We start from the raw sequence: 25,103 nt of genomic DNA on the forward strand, positions 1-25,103 counted from the left end.
GTTTTGAAGTCCTCTCTTGCTTTTTGATACAACACATTTTGGTTCTTAATATTCACAATTAAAACACATATAGTTTCAATTTTTTATTTGAACAATTTTCCTAAGTCAAAATTTATATTTTTATCCCCCAAATGCAACTGAACATGTTAAATAAAATTATGTGGGTAAAAGTCTTGCATTACATTCTGATTACCATTTGTTAAAGGGCAGAAACACATGCGGATGCTTTGAAACGTGTGCTGAGGGTCTGCAGGGATGTGTGGCCTTCTTAGAGAAGATGAAGTAATTGTTTAACAACATTTTAAATTGTTTGATCATCGGAAATGATGTTTTAAGCATTTTATATCCTGACATAGCTTAGAACTTACAGATAGATGTCCTACTCTGTCTTTTAGGAAATTAGTTGAGGACTGAATGTTGACATTTATTGTATTATAAATTTTCCCCACTTAAATAATAGGAAGTAGACTTCCAATTTTTATTTTCATGCAGAATTTCTGATTTTCAGGAATGGATTCCTGCTAGTTAAGAGAAAGCGTTTCTTTACTTTCTTCCCCCTATGCTGTTCTATCTCTTTTGACCTCATTGTGTCTATATGTTGATTAAAATGTGGCCACAAGTTCTTAGACAGTCATTTCATTAAGAGTTGGAGTTTCTGTCTCCATCCCTTTGAGTCTGGGTAGACTTGAGACTGCTTTGACCAAAAGCAGAGGAAGTGATGCTACATGGCTGCTGATGCTGGGTCATTAAAGTTATGTAGCTTATGCCTTGCACATTCACTCTTGGAGTGCTAAGCTATCATGTAAGAAGTCCAGGCACCTGAGGCTACCACGCTGTGAGGAAGTCCTAACAATGTGAAGAAACTTCGTGTAGCAGATGCTCTGGATGACAGTCCCAGCTGACCCTGGCCTTTGAGACATCCCAGCAAAGGTGTTAGATACGTGAATGATTAGCCTTTAGATGATTCTAACCCCCATCCATTCATGTCATACAACTGAATCCCACAGCACAGAATAGAGTAAAACCATCCTTGCTTGCCTTGTCCAAATTCCTTACATACAGAATCCATGAGCATAACAAAATGGATCTTGCTTTGTGTCACTAAATTTGCAATGGTTTGCCATCCAGCGTTGGATATCTGGAGCAGCATACCTTGGGTATATCAGCCACATGATTTTACTCTTTTCCCCAAGCTGTCTTATCCATATGAAAAGATTTATTGAGTATCATATTCTTATTTGGGTCTTGCTCTGAAATGGATTAACATATTCAGTTGTATTAATAAGGAACGTGAGGACTGTGTCCTAGATTTGATCCTTGAACGGAACTAAATTTGAACTGGCCTTTATACACAAACATCTTTTAAATTTTATATTGACAGGGTTTGGGAACCACTAGCCTCTCCAAGCTTTTCAAATCCCCAAATTTCTGAACTCTCTCTTTGGAGACTCTTTTGTGTTTTTCCACTGGAGAATCTTTTTTCCCCCCTGTCTATAATCCAGTCAAGCCTTTTTGAGTTTATTTATTTTTCTTGTAATAATTCACCCAATGCTGCCAATAGTAGCCAACTCATGTTGCAAATTTTGCTTTCCAACTCCTTCTCTTAATAGTACATGTTCATTAAGTACATAATCTGCCTCCAAGTTACTGCAAATGACATGAATAATAATGGCTTTGCCACTGCATGACATGAATTTTAATCCTTTTTCCCTTCAACAGGTTTCCTACCACTCACCCTAACCAAATACTTATTTTTTTTTTCTTTTTTGGTGACTCTTTCTTTAATTCTATGGTTTAAGTTTGTCAGAGTGTGTTGGATTATACTGCAGCAATAAAAACTTCAAAGTTTCAGTATCTTAAAACAACAAAAGCTTATTCTTGCTCACACTACGTAGGCATTTTGGTCTGCCTGGAGGTTATGCTCTATGATACTCACATTTGGGAACTCAGGCTGATGGAATTTGGAATATTGGTAGTTACTGTGGCAAAGGAAAAGGTAGCCCCAGAGGGTCTCAGTTAACAATTAAATTCTCAGTTGATAAACTATACTTCCACCCATGATTCCTTGGCCAGAACAGGTCTTACGGCCCAACTGCACCAGGACATTTCAGGTCATGCAATCCCAAGATGGGCTTAGAAGACAAAGAGACCTATTGGCCAAAGAGCAGTAATGACAAGCTCAGTGCACAAAGATCAATTCCAGATGGAAGAAAATACAGGAGAATGCTTTGATGACCTCTAGGGGAGTTTTGTAAATGAGACTAAAGAGCCCAAACCATCAGTAAAACTAATGAAAAATTTGATTACATTATAAAATTTAAATTTCTGTACAATAAAAGACCCATAATTAAAGAAAAAACATAGACTCCGGCTTTTGAAAATACTGTAGATTTGGTTTTCTAAAGAAAAAGTCTTTCACAAAACACCTATAGATATGAGAAAATATTAAAAGCATATTTTACAATGTGTTGCAGAAATGGCAAAAAAGTAATGGATATCCTTGAGAAGCCAAACAAGTAAACAAACACAAAAACAAGCACAAAGATAAAAACTCAAAGCCAAGCAAAAGCCCAACAGTCTGGTAAACAACGCTGAAGTTGAAAGTTGTCCAAAGGACATCTGCGAAGCTCTGTCCACTGAGAGTCTGAGTGTGCAGGGTGAGGAGACAAATAGCCATGGAGCCGTGAAGCCACGGAGCCACGGAGACTCCCGTTTTAAGATAGGAACCTGAAGGGCCACACCCTCAGTGAAAGGATAGTGGTGGTGAGTCAGGGGGTGGGGAGTGGGAAGGGAGGGGAGGGGAGTCCCTGTTTCCACATCCTGGACCAGGTAAAGTAGGAAAACAAAACTGACCTAATAATTCATGATTACCAGTTAGTAGTTAAATGAGTTGTCACCCAGGTTCCTACTAACTAAGTGATCTAAAACATGTCAATTCAATCATCCTGCTGGAAATAATTTATAGTTATTTTAAATATAATCCAGGTATTTCTAATGGTATAAAAATGTTCATAAAATAATCAGGAATAAACAGACCAAATATTGGGTGAAAGCAAGATCCCAGAGAAGTAAGCAGAGCAACTTATCCCCCAAAGGTATATGTTGATCACTGTATTGGAGCTCTATTTTAAGAACCCCATGGACCTTGGGGAACAGCAAACAAACCACGCCACTTAAAATGTGAACACTCAAAAGGGTGTTGACTCAGGGCAATAGAGAAGCACAAGTAAAATCTTCACACCCCTCACCTCCATCTTCAGACCACCCCCATATGACTGCTTGAGAGGTCAGCCCTCCTGCATAGCATGAAAGAGGAAACTTTTCCAAAAGTTTCTAATGATTGCACACCCTTTCATCCCAGCTCAAAACCAGGACCTCAAGGGGTAACACATTTAGTGGATGAACCCCCCCCACAAAAAAATCCACCTAACTCTAGGTAACTTGCCTGTTTAGGAATCGTCTCTAATTAGAACAAGGAGAGAAAAATAAAAGAGGGATAATAAGAGAATGAGGAGGAGGAAGAACGGGAAGAAAAGAAGAAGAGGTAGTGGAAGGAGAATAATAGGAAGGAGAAGAGGAAGAAGAAGAGGAAGAGGAGGAGGAAGAGGAAGAAGAAGGAGGAGGAAGAGAAAGAGGAAGAAGTGGAGAAGGAGAAGAAGGGGAAAAAGAAGAAGACAACAAAGGAAACTGAGTGGAAGATGACACAGATCAAGAAAGAGAGAAGGGAAGGGTGTAGAGAAAGCGTGAAGAAGGAAGAAAAAGAAAGGAACTGGAGAATATCTAACCACATTCTTTCCATCACACAGCTTTGATACTGACATTGGCATCTTCCTGTAGGAAAGAAAGCCAAGAACTTAGTAAAAATGTACCTTATGTACGTACACCCACAAAGGATCTGTCTCCAAAGTATATAAAGAAATTCTGCCACTAGATCACAATAACAAATCTAATACAAAAAAAAAAAAAAAATTGCCAAAGACACAAGCAGGCGTTTCACAAAGTAGAAAAATAAAAGGCCAATGAATATGCTTCTAAAAGATTATCAAACTCATTAGTAAGCAGGAGAACACAAAGTACAACCACCATGAAATAGTTTTTGCCCTCGTGAGAGGCACTCTCTCCAGTTCTCCTGGCGGGTTGGTTTCTTGCGGGCATTGGTGCCTGTGATGCCAGCAACACGGCCCCTCCTGGTGCCTAGAAGTAGTGTAGGGGCCGAGATTGCACCAACCCGACACCTCAGGGAAGATGAAATGCCTCTAAAAAGGATAAAAACAGGAAATAAGACATTCTCCAAACGATCGTCTAAATCATACCTTAAGACCTCTGAGTGAAGACCCAGTTGAGGATATGGCGCTTTTTTACAGCTCAGGCAGTTGTCCTTGAAATGAAGGCAGAAAAGATCCCCATGATTTGGAAGGTGTCCAAGGGTTGTAGAGATGGTGAGGCATGGTTCTGCTGCACATTTTATTGGGAGAGTCTGAAGAGCTGGAAGAACGTTAGGATTTTACTGAGTCTAGTACAAGGAAAAAAAAAAATCCCTATCTTTTGGCCATTGTGAAGGAGACTGCCCAAATCCAGCAGGTGCTATTACAATGGCATTTATAGTCCTGATCCCAGACTGGGGGGGGGAAAGGGGGTATCACGTGGGCAAGTGCAGCCTGTCGCACCTTGAACAAAGACTGAATTTGTTTTGTCACCTTCTACCCTCAGCATCTCACTTCACAGAGGCTTAGAGAGGAGTGCGTGTCTCTCAGAGAATGTAAGGTATTGAAACAATGTAGTTATCACAAATTAACAAAAGCTTTCTAAGCTCCAACCACTTCTTTTAGCTCTTTCCACCAAGAGATTAATTAAGCAAAGTGGGGACTATAGTTTATTCATGAACGTGGTACTCCAAATCAGCTGTCAGGCTGCCACTGCATAGAATGAGAGTGGATTTTTTTGTTTTCGTTCAAGCCTTTAAAAACAAAATCTTCCTTTATTCTCCATCTTGCCAAAGCAGTGGTTCTCACACAATCTTGTACATCTAGAGTCACTTGGAAGGCTTGTTACGGTACAATAGCTGTAGAATTTCTGATCCAGCAGGACTGGGGTGGGAGCCTGAGAATTTGCATTTCTAACAAGTTCCCAGGTGAGGCTGCCGCTGCTGGTCCTGCTGGTCCTGCTGGTCCAGGGCCACATTATGAGAAGCACTGGGCCTTATTATCTTCACCAGTTAGTGAAGATTAGTTTCACCAGAACTTGGTCTGCTTAAGGTTCATTACAGAATATTAAGTTGCCTCTGCACCAAAATTACATTAGTTGCAAGGTGCTGACAGTTTTAACAATTATGAAAGTTGCAAATGAAAATGTCATGCTTTAATCTGCAAATTTTGAATTAGTTCTCCACAGAGTTAAGAGTCCTTAGATCAGGTTTCTCAGTGATTTCGGTAACTGTAAAACTGAGTTATTTCTTTTAAGATTCCCTTAATATTTTAACAGATATTTACATTCCAATAGCAATATTAATGTCATTTTACCTATTATCACACTGATGCAAAAAAGTAAGCATTTGTGAAATTTTGGAATAAACCTGTGTTTAATTCAATGCCAATCCTGACAGCTTAAAGCTTTTTGATTAAAGGGTAGGAAAGTGAGATCGGAAGGGAAGGCAGCTAACCCACAGGTTGGGTTCCCAACCAGCTAACACTGCGGGCACCTGAAGGTGGCAAGAGAGAACTAGGGAAGTGGGGGATTTCGGGTATTTATGCACCAACTCCCTTGAGTCCTTAATTGAGGACTTGATGGAGGGCTGTCCCCTGGAGCATTGACTCCTTAGCACTGTGGTCTGCCAAGTGGATGGACAAGCAGGGTCCAAGTTGAAGAGAACATTCTCGTACAGAGGTAGGCAGTTAGAATCCAGCTGCCGAATGGTGGTGAGCAGCTTCAAGTGGAGGCTCCTAGACTGAAACCCAGGTCTGACTGATGTCAAAGCCATTGCTTTGTGAATCATGTCTTAATAATACAAGTCTCCCCCCAAGTGTTCCATGATTGAGTGAAATTTTAGATTGAGACCACAAGGTCTTTGGAATGGCACCTCCCTATATTCTCCCCAGAGTGAGACAAGACTCTAAGAATAAGCTGTAAATTTGGGCTTAATGTTCCTTGTTAAAGCCAAATGTTTATAATCAGCTGAATTTTATATTATATAGAGACCCTGCTTTTACTGGATGCCTCATTCATTCCATAAGCTCTCTGTCACATGATATGTTCATGGTCCAAATGTGGAAGAAAAATGAGTGGGCAGCCCATTCGGGGTTTCAAGCAAACGCACATAATGTGCAGAAGAAGCAGCCTTAGCCAGAACTGAGCCAAGAGTGGATTCATGCAAGTACTTCTCTACGTCCTAAATTTTTGATGTGACAGACAACTAATCCCCTTCTCTTGCCTCCCAAGCCCACCTTCTCATGGCTTAGGTGTAGCTGTTCTTTGGCAGACAAATGCAAGTGAAATTGCAAAATCTAAGCATATATTTGCTCACTTAATGTAAGCAACAGAGAAGTAAATCTGAACTTTGGAAAAAGTCTATTAATAATTGACAAATAGTAGAATTATCAGGATGTAGAAGCTTAGGCAGGGAAAAAAAACCCCAAACCTGGGGTGACAGTAACCTGTGAAAATGTTTATGCGGTTAGTTTGTATCAGTGATTATGAACAACATGCTAAATCAATACTTCCAAAGTCTATATATGACTATTATATTTCCGGGGCAAATGACCAGGAAACGTTGGCTGATAATGTTGCGGCATTTTCCAGGTAAGAAAATTTATTTATAGTTTTAAAATTATATGAGGACATCCTACCAAAATAAGATCTCCACGTTTTAATGTTGATGATGTGAAATTATTTGTCTAGATGGATGCTTAGTAGAGCGATAAAAAACTCTTGGGGCCATGAGAAGTCTTGGGCTATTAAATTGTTTTAAAAATATCCCAAGCCTGGGAATCTCAAACAACTGACTGACAAAACCAACCCTAATTTGCCTCACATGGAATTATGTGGATACTTAATTTAACTGTGTATAAAAATAGTGATGCATTCTGATGACTCTCTATTCTTTTTCTCTGAGTATAAGAGGGAGGGTCATCGCTCATGGTGTAGGAAGCAGTTAGCATTAAGTGCAAGAAAGCCATAGTATCTGGTTGAACCAGATCAGATTGTTGCCTCAAATGTTCCCATCCTGTCGCCTTTCCGTTATCATTCATTTTGATTACTGTTGTCTAAACTTTCACTTTAGATTTCAATTTGTCTCCATAGCATTAATCTTTCAACTTGGCTCTTTCATCCCTCATCCAAAGTGCTTCACCTACCTCTATTCCCAAATTAGTTTTCCTTGCCTTTCATATTTCAAAGCACAACATGGTGGGTGTCATGGTTTATGTTTTCTCTTTGTAATAAAAATAAGAAACAAATTAACTTTAGAGGAGTGTTTTTCTCTCAGCAGTTATGAAATGGTTTATTTGCTGGGGTAGGGGAGGAGAGCCCTCGGTACACTATACGATTTCAGGCTCATCCATCTTACATCATAGCCTTTAGAAAAGCCAGCGAATATTGCGGGTGTTCATTGATGGTGATAAATTAAAGAAAAAAGGAAGAAAATATCCAGCGGAAAGATTCTGCCTTCTTTCTTGGCTTCATCAGTCTAGAGAAAAATCTCTTAGAAATCACTTTTCTATGTGTACATCAGGAGAGAGGAGATTATTCTAACAAAAGTGGTCCCTGGCAAGCAGCACCAATGCACCCCCCAGGAACCTGAGAATGGGGTGAAGGATGGGATTCCCCCACCCAAACTTCCATAAGCCTTGACTTTGTCTCAGATCTTCCCTGGAACCCACATGAGCTTCACAAATTCGGGAAGAAGAAGAAAAGGAAAAATTGACTAAGAGCGGAGGGGCTTAAAATTCTCTATGATCTTTTTTCAATCATTTAATGTTTTGGGCCTCTTCAAAGTTTTCTGCTCTTGGAAGATGTCCCTTCCTAGGCCCATAATGGTTCTATTCATCAGGTAATATGGCTTACCTCTTACTACACTTTAACCCAACTTAAAACAACACTTTAACCCACTTAAAACAACACTTTAACCCAAATAGGTCATTTTAACCAAGGAAATCTCAGGCCTCTGACAGGTTGGTGTCGTGTTGAATTTCTCAGGTGATATATAATGCTCAGGTGACCACCTATTTCCTGACCCACCCTTCAACCCCCTTCACCTCATGCTACTTAGTTAATTAACTCACATTTATTAGGAATCTCTGTGGGCTAGACTCTGTACTATGTGCTGAAGATAGAGCAATGAACCAGACAAAGTTCCTATTCATGGGAGCTTACCTTCACATTGATCTTTGACCTCCATAATGCTGGTGGGTTGAATAGATGCAAAGTGTCCCCAGAATGTACCCAGTAGAGGCCTTAAAGAGGGAGCAAAGGGCTGTAGCAAATACAGACACCTCTGCAACCTGGAAATTCTAGAAACTTTGTGAGGCGTAGAAGACAGTGTTGACTCCCAGTTTGTGAGGGGAGGAGTGCCTCGTGCTTGTGCGGGTCACATGGTACTCCAGTTGAATACTCCTGGGCTATGCATGTACTAAGTAACTTCAGGACAGAACACAGATCATGAGAACGAGTTTGCAATGCCATCCTTTCCATGAGCCTTGACCTTTCTCTTTTGTTCAGCTTGAAAGGGAAAAAATGGGGATTAATCAACTCTGGAGGTCGGCTGATGCTATTTTATTATCAACTGCTTGAGGAGTTTTTATATTGCAACAAACGTTAGGGGCCATTGCCTACTTCAATTCCTCTTTTGTTGTGTAACTGCCTGTGACCCTTCATTCCTCACCTTCTAGCATTGAGCTGATGATGTAGAGCTCAGAATAGATTTCCTGCCAGGGTCCTGGTGGCTTTGGGCTGATGGGATAAAGCAAATCAATCTGAGTTCTCTCATCCTGATTCAAGTGAAGACTGCAAAACAACCAAACCTCAGATAACCCGTTGTGACACAGTGTCAGGGCATTTTAAAGACATTTATGAAAGGTATCGCCTCCCCCTCCCACAAGCACAACAAAGTGTCATTCACAGTGACCGCTGTTATCTCTGTGCTCCGCTCTGACAACCACGGTTTGGAGTTCTGGGGACCTGGCTTACTTATGTGACCTCGCAGTTGCTTGTAAACATTTCTGGGGTAAGACTTGGGACTCTAATGTTATTGTAACTAAAAAATAATCAAAATAAAGTAAAATAAAATAAAATAAAATAAAATGCAAAAGGACAAATAAAGTCAAATGGATGGAACCAGACTGAAGAGCATAATTTCCTATTGGGAACATGAAGCGAACAGCAGATGTCAGCTTGCTACATTTTGCTTGGCCTGACCTGATTGGGGTTAACTTAAAAAAAAAACAACAAAAAACAAAGAACAACACAGTACATTGTTTCTCTTACAAATGAACTTAGTGTATCCTTCTCAATCATGGTCCACACTTTGTGGCTTCTTGTGAAATTATCATTAGTGGAAACTAATTCTACAATTTGGGGCATCTAGAAGTCCTGATGATATTAGAAAATGAAGCTCCTTTCTTTCCTCACACTGAAAATGGCATGATTTTCTTTTAAATAACAGATGGAAAAGTGGTAACATTCTCTCACTTTAATATTTGAGAAGCAGGGGCGCCTGGGTGGCTCAGTCGTTAAGCGTCTGCCTTCGGCTCAGGGCATGGTCCCACAGTTCTGGGATCGAGCCCCGCATCAGGCTCCCCGCTCCACGGGAAGCCTGCTTCTCCCTCTCCCACTCCCCGTGCTGTGTTCACTCTCTGGCTGTCTTTCTCTCTGTCAAATAAATAAAACCTTAAAAAAAAATATTTGAGAAGCAGTCTAAACTCACCTGCGGCATTTTAAGTATTCTCCTCGTAGGCGTAAACGCCACAAGATGGTTTCCATGACAGGTGAGTAGAGTAAGCTGCTTTTTGCTCTTGCGTTATGCAAAGTAGCTAACTGCCTCTTCTTTTTGAAGATTCATGTGGAAAAAGGTCTCACATCCCAGCTCTGTTCTGTCCTCCTCCTCCTCCTATCCTCTTCTTTGTCCTCCCTTTCTCCTCTGCTTCCTCTTTCTATCTTGGACCTCAGAGCTGTGGCTTCTTCATCCAGACAAGTGTTGGCAAATCTATACACGCACGTACACACACACACACACACACACACAAGCACAACTATACACCTTGTCAGGAGGGTCACAGGCCTTCCAAAACCCATTTACACACCAAGGCATTCAAAAACTGGCTTGACTATTTAAATATGCTTGCTATGCAGTGTTTTCTTCAGACTTAGATCCCTTCCCTCCTTACTCCTTTACCACAATATCTCAGAGGTTGAGAGTGATCCAATTAAATGTTTTCAAGATCTCACGATATTAAGAATGAAAGTAAAAAATGAGATTACAAAAATTGTGCTATTTTATATATTTGATATACGTATTTACATATATTTCATTTGATGTAAATGCTTAGAGTAAAAAATTAATGTGGAGAAATTGGGATGCAATAAGATCGTCTTACAGGACTTATGAAACATTAATTCACTGTGTTCAGTTGATGGGATTCAGTAACAGCACATGACTTTAAAGCTGGGTGTTCAGTGTCTTCCTTCAAATAGAGTATCCCATCATGGAGAGTGTGGACATCACCAGATTTTTTTGTAAAATTAAATGTGAGACTTTTGTTGGATGTGAGGTGTGGGTCAAAAGCCCTAAGAAAGGATCGCCCCTTCTACCCCACTTCCATTGCTCAGGCATCTTATTTTCCATCCTTTGAAAGAGGTTTGTTATTCAATTGGTTGAATTGTTTTGCCGATCTTCATATCTTTTTTCCAAAGTGGAGGTCCTATAAGAGTACAGTCCAAGGTTATAGTCGGCTGCGATTTTATGTAAGATTGTGGAAAAAAATCATTTAAATTGGGGGTGGGGTTAGGTGGGACTTGGAAAGCTATTAGAATTACCTGACAAGGTTAGTTGTAATGGCTCTTCAGAAAATATCAAAATGTGGAGAACTTTTTGGAGAGCCCACACTTTCCACTCCATTGTTCTTACCTAATTTTGTGTGAAAATCGCATTTTGTGCACTGGTTGGTGAGTCTCTGTAGTGTCACCCTCAGAACAGAAAGTAGTGTTGGGGGAGCGGAGAACACACAGTTATTAAAGGGACTGCGCCACCACGTGGACAAGCGTAAAGTTACTGCTTGGACATCGAAGGACTGAGCCTTGCCTTCTATGTAGGAACTGAACATTAAACAATGTCCTTTCTCTCTCTCTCTCTCTTTCTCACACACACACATAGCCGATGCCCTGCAGCTCTGTGTGTGCCCTTTGTAAAAGCGCTCATTGTTTCCTCAGCTCTAAGTAAATATTAATGCCTTTCAAGGCCAGCCTGCCAACGGCTATTAAAACCTTTTCCTCTCATTCTAATAATACACTTAGACATGATTGGTAATAAAAACTCTCTTCAAGGCTTCTGCCTCCCCCACCCCAAAATGGAGATCAAAGAAGCATGCTGTGAGGGTCAGTCCGAAAGAAAAGACTTCCAGCAGCAAGGCACGTGGTGTGGCAGAAAATAATGACAATTATGACGTTCAAAGGAATTGCAGAGAAATCGCACAATAAAACTTCTTTATTATGCATTTCAAGGGCTGGATGTATTTACTTTATTATGTGAAGAAGGGTTAGATTACAGACCCAAAGCGACAGGAAGGCAGAATTTCTTCATCCGCTACAGGAAGTCGGTTGCAGTTAAGACTTCGGAGGTTCGATTTATTTTGGTTACTCCAATTCTAAATCACACTTTGCTATATTAACTAAAAATCTCAATTTCTCTGGAAGCAGAGCTCAATCTAGGTAATGAAAGCTGAGGGCTGGTTAGGTATGTATGTGGGTCTTATACACATGTTTATTGTCTTAGTGCTCATTAGAAATAGGACTGTATTTCCTTCCCTTCTAATCAGTGACTAATGAGAGAAATAATCCTGAACCAATAGGACATAGAAATTTTGCTAAGAGGGAAGAAAACTTGTTCTCCTGTAAACTTTACTGTTAAAATTTTGGTTCTTGGTTTATTGATCATTTTCATTGCAACACGAAAGAATTTCAGGAAGAGTCATTTAAGATCATGTTCAGGAGTCAAAAATTCTTCAAGCCAGAACTCCAGTTTCTGCCAAATAACTTTTTTGAGGAAAATGCTCAATTAAACTAAAAAATATTATCTCCCCTCATCACCATACTTCAATGAATACTGACTTCAGTTTAAGGATTTCCAAGAAACCACATTATAATTTTAAAAGTAATTACCTAAGGAATTACTGTCGACTTCCAATTTCTGTCTGTTATATATATATATAAAAAGACAAACTGGACATAGTATATCTGCCTTCCATGTTTTTGTATACCATCTTCAGAATGACTTGGAGGAAGTGAAATGAAAGCTATGTTCACACAAAACATTTAAGTGAGTGTTTAGAGTGGCTTTATTCATAATTGCTTCAAACTGGAAATGTTGCAAATGTCTCTTAGCTGGGGAATGGGCAAACAGACTGGGGGACCTCTGTACAGCGGAATACTATTCATCCACCAAGAGGAACCGATGACGGACGAATTGGCTACGTGGGTGAATCTCAAAAGCACTATGCTTTTAGTGAAAGAAGCCAGACTCAAAACGCTACATTATATATGATTCCTTTTGTATATTCTTGTGAAGTAAAGCTGTATGGACAGGAAAAGTATCAGCGGTGGTTAGGGGATTGGTTTCACTGCAAAAGGAAATGGGGACATTTTTCAAGATGGTGATCTGTTCTGGACTGTCTTGGCACTTACACAACCACATGCATGTGTCAAATCCTACCATATGTTAATTACACCTCACTAAGAACAACAACTTGTGAAATCCGTTATTCTCTTATGGCTAACTTGCCATCTTCACAAACATTAAAAATGCCCCTTTTCTTTAACTTTGTAAAGTAATTTGCCAAATGGGAGAAATAAAAGGATATTTTCTCTTTCTAACTAAAATGAAATGTCAAGCTTTGGTGATGATTTTAGAATTCTAAAACTTTTTTTTTTTTTTTTTTTAATTCCAGATGGAAGCTATATCCACGGATGCTCCGGAATGTTGCCGAAGTAGACCTGTCGACTTCCATTTTGGGGCAGAGGGTCAGCATGCCAATATGTGCTGGGGCTACTGCCATGCAGTGCATGGCTCATGAGGATGGGGAGCTTGCAACCGTGCGAGGTAAGAAGAGAGTCTCACCCAAAGGGACAGAAGAGGACTAACATTTAGCGGCTTCTTTCTCTGTATGCATCAAGCAAACACTTCCCTGGATATTTTTATACTCACAAAAATTAAGCTCATTGATACTGCCGTCCAAATACCTGTTCTTGCACATTCTGCTCTTCTAGGACTCTGGGCAAGATACTCTTGGTGCCTCAGTTTTATCAGCTAGAAAGTGGGGATAAAAATAGTACCCATCTCCTTGAGTTACTGTCAGGATTAAATGAGTTCACACATATAAAGTGCTTAAAATAGTGCCTTGCACAGAGTGGTGGTTCAATAGCTTTTAGTTATATTATGTGTATTAATATCCACATTTCAGAAAATGGAGGTCTGAGAAATTGACTCCCCCATGGTCATACAGCTTGGTAGTGGCCGAAATGGGATTCAACTTCATAGCTACCTGATTTCAAAGCCCTTCCTGCTTCCCCAAACCATTTGATTCTCTCAAGGAAACAGCAGATGCAGAGACCCGGTTGGTTGAGTTTTCTGTCATGGTTTGGGAACACTATTCTGTTTTATGAATGGGTTATATTCCCAATAGAGTATTTCTGCCTTAGGAGAGAGAGATGAGAAATTCAAGTATGATGTAAAGAAATTCCTTATTAGGGTTAATTTATTAACTTCCCAGTCCCCTAGCAACTACGAACATTTGAAGGTATGCACAGTGATAAATCTCCCCACCCTGCTTCAGAAACTCATATAGAAGTTGGTAATGAATTCTATCTGACTTCTTTTGATGCTAAGCAGGGAAGGAAATTCAGGCCCAAAGAGCAGGAACTAAATACTATTTTAAAGCATTTTAGTTCAAAGTATCACAGATCTTAAGGATTTACTTCCCTTCTTGAAATGTCTGCCACAGAATTCTGCCAGGGATATCAGCATGACCCAGTGGTTGTGCTGGACAGACTTAGGTTGGAGTCTAGAACTTTTTTAATTCTAGGACCACACACAGAGAAGTGGTCTTGGGGCCCCAGCCATTTGTCTATGGAAATCCTGAAATATGGGCAGGGAGAAGGGGAGAAGAAGAAGGAAACCAGTATCTTTCCATTTACAGTTGGGGTGAGAGAGGCCTTCCCAAGCATTCCATAGATAACAACCATTAAAACAAAAGCCAACAAATCAACACAAACCCCAGAAACTTCCATGCTGTCAAAGTTCTATAAAAATTGAAAAAACAAGTGGCAAACAAAACAAATTGAAAAATTATGAGGCTGCAAAGTGTTAAGGACCTTTCCTTGTGAAGAGCCCTTATACTTGAATAACGAAGTAACATCTAACCCCAAAGAGATGAAAAGATGTAAGTGGAAAAAGACAAATAGAAAATTCATAAATGGACACATGAAAATGGCCAATAGACATATGAAAAGTACTCATTTTCCCTAGCTGTCAAATAAATGTTAAGTTATAACTATACATTTTATTTTCTGAATATCAAGTTATTATTTTCAGATTATACGGTGTGTGGAGGGTGGAAGGAAAATGTGCATTTTCATATACCAATAGGAAGAGCATAAAGTGGAATCGTATCTCTAGAAAATCATTTGACAATTGTTAACCAAAGCTTTGAGGGTGTGAATTCCCAAAATGGGGTGCACTTTTTATTTGCCCCTCAGGGCCCCAAAAATCTCTTCCACATATTAAAAAACTGCTTTCAGAAAAATACACTCTGTTCACACTTTGATGGGAGTGAAAGTTGCCCTTTTTACTTTGCTGAAGATATTTTTGTTTTAAGCTTTATTCAGGAACCTCAAAAATGGCTCAGAGGGTCAGACTGGTAACATAAATATCCAAAGAGGGATGAAGTTAGGAAAACAACAATGAAGGCTCAGTGGTGGAGACGGTCGTGGTGGAGATTGCAGGTTCCACGGAAGGGGGCAGCCGCGTTTCAGTGCTAGCTAACTGCGGCCCCGAGGGAATGAGGATGTGGGGTTGCCAAATCTCCCAACATTTCAAGAGAAGCCAGAAACCTTGATTTTTATGTGTAATCTCCTGGTTTTTAAATGTTGGCAAATAAATCAAAAATTCTCTAAAACACTGTTTGGGGCAACAATGTGTGGGCCAAAGCAAATACTTTTGTGGGCTACAAGTGTCCCCTGGGCTGTCAGGCTGGGACACCTGATTTATGTGGAAATTCACCACTAACTAGTTTCACTTCTGTGGCAGGTCATTTTCACTCTCTAGGAGGATTACGTTTCCTCACTGATAAAGTCAGCTGCTTGAGCAAGATCAGCGGTTTACTTACCATGCCCTAAGGAGGTCAGGATTGTTCCCAGGGCTCTCAGAGAAGCTAGGTGTGTCACTGAGCACAGAGCTACTCCTGTTGCATGCTGGGGTTCGGCAGGACAGACAGGACAGTTCTTTAAAGAAAGAGTTCTGCTAACAAAGGCAAGAACAAAGACCAAATCTCCACAATGAGAAAACGTTGGAAACCAAAACCAGAAAATTTCCAACAGGAAGATGATCTTTACCTTTTTTTTTCAGGGTATAAATAAATGATTTTGTCCGCATTTAAGATTCCATTAAATAGAGAAACCATTCAAGGTAGACAACTGCCCTTCTGAGATCCCACCCCTTTCCTCTACCCCCTGCCTTCCATGCCGGTCCTGGAGAGTGTAGATGCTGGAATGAACATTTGTATGCCTTTGATTTTCATTTCTCATAGCTGCATGCTTGGGATAGAGGAAAACAAGAAGACATTTTTATTTCTGGATCTTGCTGAAAACACAAATAGATGTTTATGCCACACAAATTAACTTTCATGAAAAATGATGATAGCCAACATTTATTTGGCAATCAATGTGTGTTAGGCAATTTACATTTATTAACTCATCTATGTCTTACCCATCTTAAAACGTGAATCCAAAGCCCTAAGGATCTTTTTCCAACTCCTTGCTTGTGGAAACTGAGGCTTGCAGAAGATAAATACCTTGTTCTGGGTTATTAATCACTTGTGCAATGCTGCTTATAAGGTCTTGGTCAGTGACTGATATTTCCAAGTATCATTAACTGCAGCAAGAACCCAAAGGCAAATTCTATGTTATAGTCTTGGAATATTAACTGCAAACATTCTATGTTTTTATAGTTTTACCCCTTTAGTTTTGAGAGTATGGAATAAGCCACAGAACATGAAACTCATTAGGAAATAAGGGCCTTGAGCAAAATTCAGGAGCATAAATAAAGGGGCTTGAATTTTAAACAAAAATTAAAACTCCTAAAAGGACACCTGGGTGGCTTAGTTGGTTAAGTATCTGAGTCTTGGTTTCAGATCAGTTCATGATCTCGGGGTCATGGGATTGAGCCCCCCATCGAGCCCCATGTTGGGCTCTGTGCTCAGCAGGAAGTCTGCTTGAGATTCTCTCTCCCTCCCCTATTGCCCCTCCCCCCACTTGCGCTCCCTTTTTCTCTAAAATAAATGAATCTTAAAAAAATAAAATAAATAAAAACAACTCCTAAAAGTCTTTTAGGATGGAAGGAAACTGGGGTCCTGGGTGGCTCAGTCGGTTAAGCATCTGCCTTCGGCTCAGGTCATGATCCCAGGGTCTTGGGATCGAGCCCCACATCAGGCTCCCTGCTCAGCAGGGAGTCTGCGTCTCCCTTTGTTTCTCCTCCCCGCTCATGCTGTCTCTCTCTTGCAAGAATGAATAAATAAAATCTTAAAAAAAAAAAAAAGATGGAAGGCAACTAACTGAGAAACACTGAGTGGAGAGCAGTTTGCCAGGTACTATGTTATGAATAAGAAGACATTTATTGTACTAGATGATTTAGTTAACATTTTAATAATTGACAACTGTTATAATAGCTACGGAGCCATATAAATGCCTTTACTTATAATGGCATATCCATTTGAAACTCTATTTGATTGTTTTTTTATTTATGTTTTATTCTTATGAGCTTCAGGGATGACTACAGAATCATGTCTACAAATACTCAGCGTGGTGAAGGAAATATCAATGATAAGCATGAACCCCAGTGCCATATAAAGCAGGTAGCATCCTTAGGTGAAATTTCCATCTCGCAATAGAAGTAAAGCATCGCTGACTTCTCAAAGAACAAACAAAATGCTTATTATACCACAGATGCTTTTAGGACATTATCATGGAAACTCTCTGGTGTTAGGCACTGCGGCTGTAATGAAATTTTATTTCAGCCTCCATGGAACTACATGAGCTCTTTTGCTTCATTTAAACGAGGAATCAAGAGGAAAGAGAAGAGATTAAGTGTTAATTCATCCGTTTGCTTCTGACTGTTATGTGCACAAGCGCCACACGAGGGAGTGCCGGGACCTCAAATAGAGAAAAATTAAAACCCACCTAACGCGTTCCAGGAATGCTCTCAGCATATTAGCAAATTCTTAGTAAACTGTCAAAAAAAAAAAAAAAAAAAAAGATTTTAAAAGAAATTCCTGCCCCTGGATGCAATTAGAGGCTACCACACAGGATTTGATGGGCCATAAAACCATTAAATCTAAACACTTTCTTTTTGAGCCTAAAAGGCCAGAACATTCCAAAGTGAAGTTTTGGGACTCAGCTATGACTTGACCACCTATTAAGGTGCAGGTGGAACAGATTGCAGAGTAACACAAAGAGCCTTACAGATCCCAAAGAACTGAATTAGGGTGTAGGTGAGAGCTTTAGCTGTTGAATTTTCTGGATTTTCCGAGATTAAGTGATCGACTTTAACATTGAGTGAAAAACCATTCAGCAAGGAAAATTGTCATTTCCTTTGCTGCAGACCCAAATGATGTATTTTTGAAAGCTTTATTGATTTATATATTTATGTGTCGTACTAGGTGACCGAGTAGATATACATTTCAGCATACCTCTGAGGAAAATATCCCCATTATTCTCAATTTTACCTAAATCCAGGAAAAGCATGAGATTTGCTTTAAATGAAACTTTTATTTTTTCTGAAATGAGTGCCTTTTATGCACCAGATGCTGGACTTTACATTCCTGTCATTAATCCTTACAATAGACCTGTGAGGTAATTATCGTCTATCATTCTCCTCATTTGACAATGGAGGACAAGGACGCCCTTGACCAAAGTCTAGGCCTGGTACATGATGAAGATGGGGTGTGAACCAAGATCTGTTTCACTCTAGAGTCTGATCCAGTTATTTGTCTTCATCCCATTATTTTATCCATTTTCACTGAAAAGAAACAAAGCTAAGGAGGAATAAGAAGAAAGGACAGTTCGCTAAAACTTTGTCCAAATTACATCATTAAACATTTGGAAAGGAATACCTCTTGGTTTCATTGTAGTAAAAAAGAATCAATTCTTTTATTTTCGTCTTTATTTTCAACCTATTTCAGCTCAACTTTATGTTTTGGACGTTCTTTTCCAGCAGTTAAAATTCAGTGGACCCTCTCTTTCTGCATACACAACTCACATACAGTACATATACATAGACACACACACACACATATACACACACATACACATATATTAAAGGATTATGGACCTTCTTTGTATATATGCAGAGATATATATAAAAATGGGTCACTTATATCTAATAATTTTCAAAAAAATGATAGATTCAGTGTTGAAATCACTTTGCACTAAGACAAACTTCATCAATCAAAAACAGCTAGTAAAAAATCAGACTCTTACTACACTGAAGCCCAACATCAAATGGTCCGATTTCTAGTATCTCACACCAGAATTTAAGCTCTTGGGCAGCTATCTTGAGAGCTTGAGATTGCTTCTTCTCAAATGATTGGTGTGCCTGATGACATTAAAGCATGTCAGCAAGAAGTCAGAGGCTCCCTGGTGTGTCCTGACACTGAGGTTGTTATACTTTGGGAGGTTGATTGAGGTCAAGGGCAGGCTTGATCTTCCTCGAACCTGTCATAAAAGACATCTCACTATGGTGTGGTCTCCGTGTGATCTGCCAGGTATGCCAGGACCTGACAACTTAATAAAATGACAGAATAATAACCTGGGGATCATTATAGTAAAGCTGATGTTTTAGTCTAACGCAGAGTTCTGCCCCAGAAACAAAGTAGATGCAAGAAAGGGAGAACACAGATGTCATTGGGACTAACTGTTTCTTGCATATCTTTCCATACAGTCAAAAACAGCTCTGCAAGTGAGTGACCTTGTGATCCCTCAAGGTTAAACTGCTCCTGATTCAGACAGTGAACCATCTCGAAAGCACCAGAAAGATGAACTCTGGTTTCCTGGTCTTTCTTGGCAGTGTTGAAATTGCTTTGGTTCTCTAAATCATAAATTAAGATTTGTTTGACCGCTTCTAAGTATTTCACGCAGAATTGTAGTGGAAATTTCACAACATTATTTTTCTAAGTAATCACAAGAATGATTTTAGCCATGCAGACCATAATATATACCGCCTCTTTAATAAGCCTGTAAATGGCAGTTCCTGTGTGAAGAAAGGATGATACAGCCAGTGGACGTTAGGGTGCACATTTATGCAAACACTTTAGTGGGTCAGACGCTGAGTTTCGAACCACACAACTGCTTGGTACTTTGTCATTGCATATTTTCCCCATTGCACAATGACTTCCTGTGCAGAGGACAGAATGCATTTTCTCAACAAAATTTTCACAAGACGGCACAGCTGTCTTGGTGACTAAGTTTTGCAGGAGTTTTTTAATCAAAGGCACCTATAAATAACTTTAGACACTTTCATCATGCCTGCCCCCTTTTCCTTTAAACACACAATTTTGGAGACTTAACTCACCTTTCCCATAAAGGAGAACTATTTTCAAGGTAATAATTTGGGCCCAAAGTAGCACATTGCTTAATCGTTCTGCTCTAATCTGGGAATATGATTTGACCCACACGAATTAATGCTTCAAATAATAGACATTTACTCCCACTGATAACTACGGGTTTATATTTTCCTCTATTGAGGTGGTGGTAGCTGTGGATGAATATCATTCTCAGATGTATTATGATTCCCCTCCTTGTCAAGCCTGGCATGATAAACTTCAGTTTTATTTGGTGATTCCACATCTTATTTATACGTGTGAGACTGTTGGACTGGACATTAAACATTTGGAAACTACTTCATAATCGGTAAATTGCGCTGCCTCAACTTTGAGAAACTTCTCTCTCCCTCATCTTCTGCCATTTTATTTTTATTTTGCTGTTTATTTTTGCTTCTAACCTAAACTCTAGGAAGCTGGGCAAATTCTAGATAAGCAAGGTTATAAAATACGTCTGCTAACGGTGAAATGTGCCGGGGGCTGTTACTATAATGCGATTTAATTCCTTGACTTCACAACTAGCAAGAGTTGATGCAGAAGAAAATGTGGCACATTTACCTGTGCCCTCCTCGAAGGGACACCAGTGCAAAGGACAGACAGAGGCACTGGCAGGAGGTGACTGGCAATTGGCAAGCTGGGAGCCAGTCAGTCCTCACCTTACTGCCCCTGGTCAGTTTGCTATAAGGTCCGGGTTTTCTGGGCTCCTGGCTGGCTCAGTCGTTAAGCGTCTGCCTTCGGCTCAGGTCATGATCCCGGGGTCCTGGGATCGAGCCCCACATCGGGCTCCCTGCTCAGCGGGAAGCCTGCTTCTCCCTCTCCCACTCCCCCTGCTTGTGTTCCCTCTCTCGCTGTCTCTCTCTCTCTGTGAAATAAATAAATAAATAAATAAATAAATAAATAAATAAATAATCTTTACAAAGAAAAAAGAGAGAGAAATGTTTCCATTAAGGCTTGGTGGAAAACGAGACCCTGCCAACATCTAGAGGCACAATTGCCTTTCTTAGCCATAGGGGGCGTTCTGCCAGTTCCTGCTGTTTTGCAAACCTATTTACCTGTTCTAGCCCAGCTGAATCATTGTGCATTGGAGTTTAGGATTTATACTGACTCCAGAGGTGGTTGCATTTATATCTAAGATGAGTTGATGTAAATCTCAGTGGTTGATTACAGTTTCCATAGTGTAGAAAATTGAGTTAACTCTACTGAACGGCAGTTTGGGGAGGCAGAACTACATTTAATCTGATGGCAGATTATTGTAGACCCTTGTAGCATTTCCCCACCCTAGCGCATGTGATTTAACTCTAATAAAAAACTTTGTCGTGGGTACGTCCCAGGATAACTTGGATTCTGTTAAACAGAATGCACCAATATTTTCCAGTAGCCCATAGCCCGTTCTGGGGTGTGTGGGAGGGGCAGGATTGTGGGTGATAGTAAACAATGATATTAAACTCATTTATATCCATATTATTATACTTACAGTTTATTGCAAATAAAGTAGAGAAACAAAAAAAAAATGTAGTGAGAATTAAAAATTTTTATCCCAGATATTATTGTTGATGGCTGATAAGCAAATGCAGTCAGTCCCTCAGATCTACTCTGCAGACCCTCCTTGGAAATCTGCAGACAGATAAGGGGTAGAGGTGGGGGCTGGGGAAAGGCATGTTTTTGTCGCACCTCTTAGATTATTTGCTGTTGTCTTGTCCCTGGCTTTCCAAAGGAATGTGTACTCCGGGAATGTAGGGATTCTCTGCTTTGATATTCTCTTCCTATATCAGCCCTATCACAGAGTTCCTTGGCCTGGAGAAGATTCTGCTCTCTTTTGAGAGCTTTCTTGCTTAAGGTAGTGAGCATTTGACGCTATCTCTGCAAAGAGGAATGGGTATGTTGATCAAAACCAACGCAGGGCAAGGCTGGGTGTGTAGAAGATTATGAGCAATGATAAGAAACCCAGGTCCTTGGCAAAATTCTAAATTTCTAAGGCTATCTAGGACTTCTTTTTCCAAATGGTGTTAGGCATTCTCTCACTTAACCCTTTACAGTTACATGGCTTCAGAGTTTACACAGAAAATGTTCACAAACCTTGCCTCAGTGGGCTGTCCAGCAATGCCATGAAGGGGACAAGAAAGCAGCTGTGGTTATAGATATTTTGCAGATGAAATGTGCCTCACGGATGGCAAGGCTGGGGCAGGCGCTCAGGCCTTCTGACTCAACCCATTATATCGTGTTGTCTATTCAAGAGATATGTATTATCACCTAGGTCATTTCTAGGGCTTTATCTTCAATGCTTTAATGTCCACAACCTTACTCATGTCTCTTTTAGTGAAAGGTGCGTGCATGTATCTCATATGCATTTTTTATAACAATGGCAATAATGTATTACTAGTGTCCCTAAATAAAGAAGGGAAAAAAAAATCTGAATACATCTAGAGCATTAAAAGTTTATTCTTTTTTTTTTTAAGATTATTTATTTATTTGAGAGAGAGAGAGAGAGAGCGCATGCAGAGGGAGAGGGAGAAGCAGAAGCAGACTCCCCACTGAGCAGGGAGCCTGATGCGGGGCTCGATCCCAGGACCCTGGGAACATGACCTGAGCCGAAGACAGACACTTAACCAACTGAGCCACCCTGGGCACCTCCTAGGTGTTTATTCTTGAAAATATATCTTAGGGATGATAAAAGAGGGAGGGAGTGGAAATAAGGAAATAGAATTGTGAGATGTCATATGGGATCAGTGTTTACTTAATGGTGTATCTTCCTGGATACTTTATCTCTAGGATAAGCTGACTATAAGGAAAGCCAAGATTTTTAGAATTGGATCAATATTAGGGGCAAGAGCCCGGTCTTGTCTTTGCTACCTCAGATGTGATCTCCATTTTGCTAGGAGCTGTGGAAAAGCAGCATGCACCGGAGTCTTACGTCATACCATGCAAGTGCACTGCTGTCCCTGTAAAATGAAATCTGAGAGTTGCTGCTTTTGAAAGCCAGAGGTCAGTTTCATTGTGGAAAATGAATGGGGAGAGAAAATGGACTTCAGAAACATTTGTGCTTTCAGCACTGGACTAGGATAACTCTACTTAGACTTTCTTAACAAAGTCTGACTATGCCAAGTCATTTATAAAATCAAGCCTGCAATTTTTGTCCCTAGAAGAGTAATGTGAGCTAGAAGGGAATTACGTTGATTTCTCAGGCAAAAATGACATTTGAAATATTTAGCAACCAGTACAACAAAGCCCTTTAACTGATTAGAAGAGATGCTCAGAGGCTCATTTCTAGTGCTCTAACAGCATCCTGAATGCCGCCAGCTCTGCCAGGCATTGACCTTTAAATTTCTGGAATGTACATGTGGGGGAGGGGGGTCAGGGGTTTCCATGAGGAGAGAAGGGACACATTGCCACATTGAAGGGACTCAGAAAGGAGGGTCGTTTACTTCAGAGCCATGGTTATTTACCAGTTGGAATGGAAGTGCTTCAGTGTTTTAACAGGCAAATTTGTGATTGTCTCTCGGAATGGTCCTTGCAAAATCCCAGGGTCCCTCATCTCATTCTCACATAAAGCTGTGTTGAAAACCATGGATGTAATTCATCAGTAATTTGCCTTTATCACGGCACATAATCACAAGTGAGTGGGGATCACAGTGGTCAGGAATATACATTCCAAGGAACATGAAGCCTTCTAAGTTTTGCTCCTGTTCTCTCCTGAGAGTAATATCTTAGCCTCAACTCATAAAATGTCAGCACAGACTCTGATATTCTTCTTGCATCTAACAGACTCTCTTGGAGTAAATTCATTAAATCACCAAACATTTACTAAATGCCTACAACTGGAAGCATTGGTAACTTAGGTTTTTGAGGATCCTTGACTCAAAATTTCAGCCCCATATGATTTAATCATTGAAGAATAAACCTTGAGCACCAATAACATCAGGAGTCATTAGTACCAGAGTCAGGAGACTCAGGAAATAGATGCCATCGGCTGGCCTTGCTTTTCTCTGGACATGCCTACCCAGGAGAAGTGGGCAAAATGTTTGTGAAAGTTGACACCTCCTGCAAGAGTGATAGCTTAAGGATTTTAATGGTCTTTGTAGAGTGTCTGTAAGTGTTTTTTATGAATACAAGGAGATCTTTTTTTTTTTTTAAGATTTTATTTATTTATTTGACAGAGAGAGACACAGTGAGAGAGGGAACACAAGCAGGAGGAGTGGGAGAGGGAGAAGCAGGCTTCCCACTGAGCAGGGAGCCTGATGTGGGGCTTGATCCCAGCATCCTGGCATCATGACATGAGCCGAAGGCAAACGCTTAACGACTGAGCCACCCAGGCACGCCTACAAGGAGATCTTTTTGAGGATTTTTGATCCTTATTGACAGAACAGCTGCTCATCTACATGATGGATGCCTTTGTGTAAACTACAAAAAGATGTCCCATCACTTGATGGTCCTCTTAGCTGAACTCCTTTGTGTAGCCACACCCTGCACAGGCCGTAAGTAGCACATCCCACCCATAGGGTTCCAGTTTCCTTGCCTTCCCAGAGCTATTGGCACGGGGGCATCCTTGAGGGATGTTGCAAACCTATTCCCTTTGGGTGCCATGGCCCCAAAGGATTAAGGGAGTGCATTTATCTATGCTTGATACCAGGGAGTCTTGTGGGCATCTGAGCATTCTAGAAAGATTGTTGCCTTGGAGGAATGGTCAGACATGCTGGGTTCTCATCCCACTCAGCTCTCCATTTCTGTGGGACCTTAGTTAGGTCACATCCTCTTCGGGACATATTTTCTTTACAATAAATTGTTGGTTAAGGGATCCTAACCTGATCAATGTCCCCTGGTATTCCTTCCAAACAGCAGTAGATGACCTGGGAGTTGTTTTCCATGTTTATAAGTCTTAATGAAAATCAGACAATGGTCTAGATGTTCATATGTGTTATTACTTAATAAAATGTGGTTTTTTAGACACTATTTTGTAATTCACGAGTCTCTTGAGAGAATTTCTCAAAGGCCCACTCGGAGGGGACAGATTAGCGACCCGTGGACAAGATCATC

The 25,103-nt window shown here is 40.3% G+C and overlaps 1 protein-coding gene across 1 annotated transcript in view; it reads left to right on the forward strand.

Moving 5' to 3' along the window:
* The first annotated feature begins 5,767 nt into the window (after positions 1 to 5,767).
* Positions 5,768 to 25,103, forward strand: part of HAO1 (hydroxyacid oxidase 1) — a 50,489-nt gene continuing 31,153 nt past the window's right edge. Inside the window, exons 1-2 of the mRNA XM_035005861.1 lie at positions 5,768 to 6,795; positions 13,152 to 13,303. Of these exons, the coding sequence (XP_034861752.1) occupies positions 6,659 to 6,795; positions 13,152 to 13,303 (289 nt within the window). The 5' untranslated portion in view covers positions 5,768 to 6,658. The remainder of the gene's footprint in view (positions 6,796 to 13,151; positions 13,304 to 25,103) is intronic.

Source organism: Mirounga leonina, unplaced genomic scaffold, assembly GCF_011800145.1.
Source record: "Mirounga leonina isolate KUSES-001 unplaced genomic scaffold, KU_Mleo_1.0 Mir_150, whole genome shotgun sequence".
In the NCBI taxonomy this organism is placed as follows: domain Eukaryota; kingdom Metazoa; phylum Chordata; class Mammalia; order Carnivora; family Phocidae; genus Mirounga; species Mirounga leonina.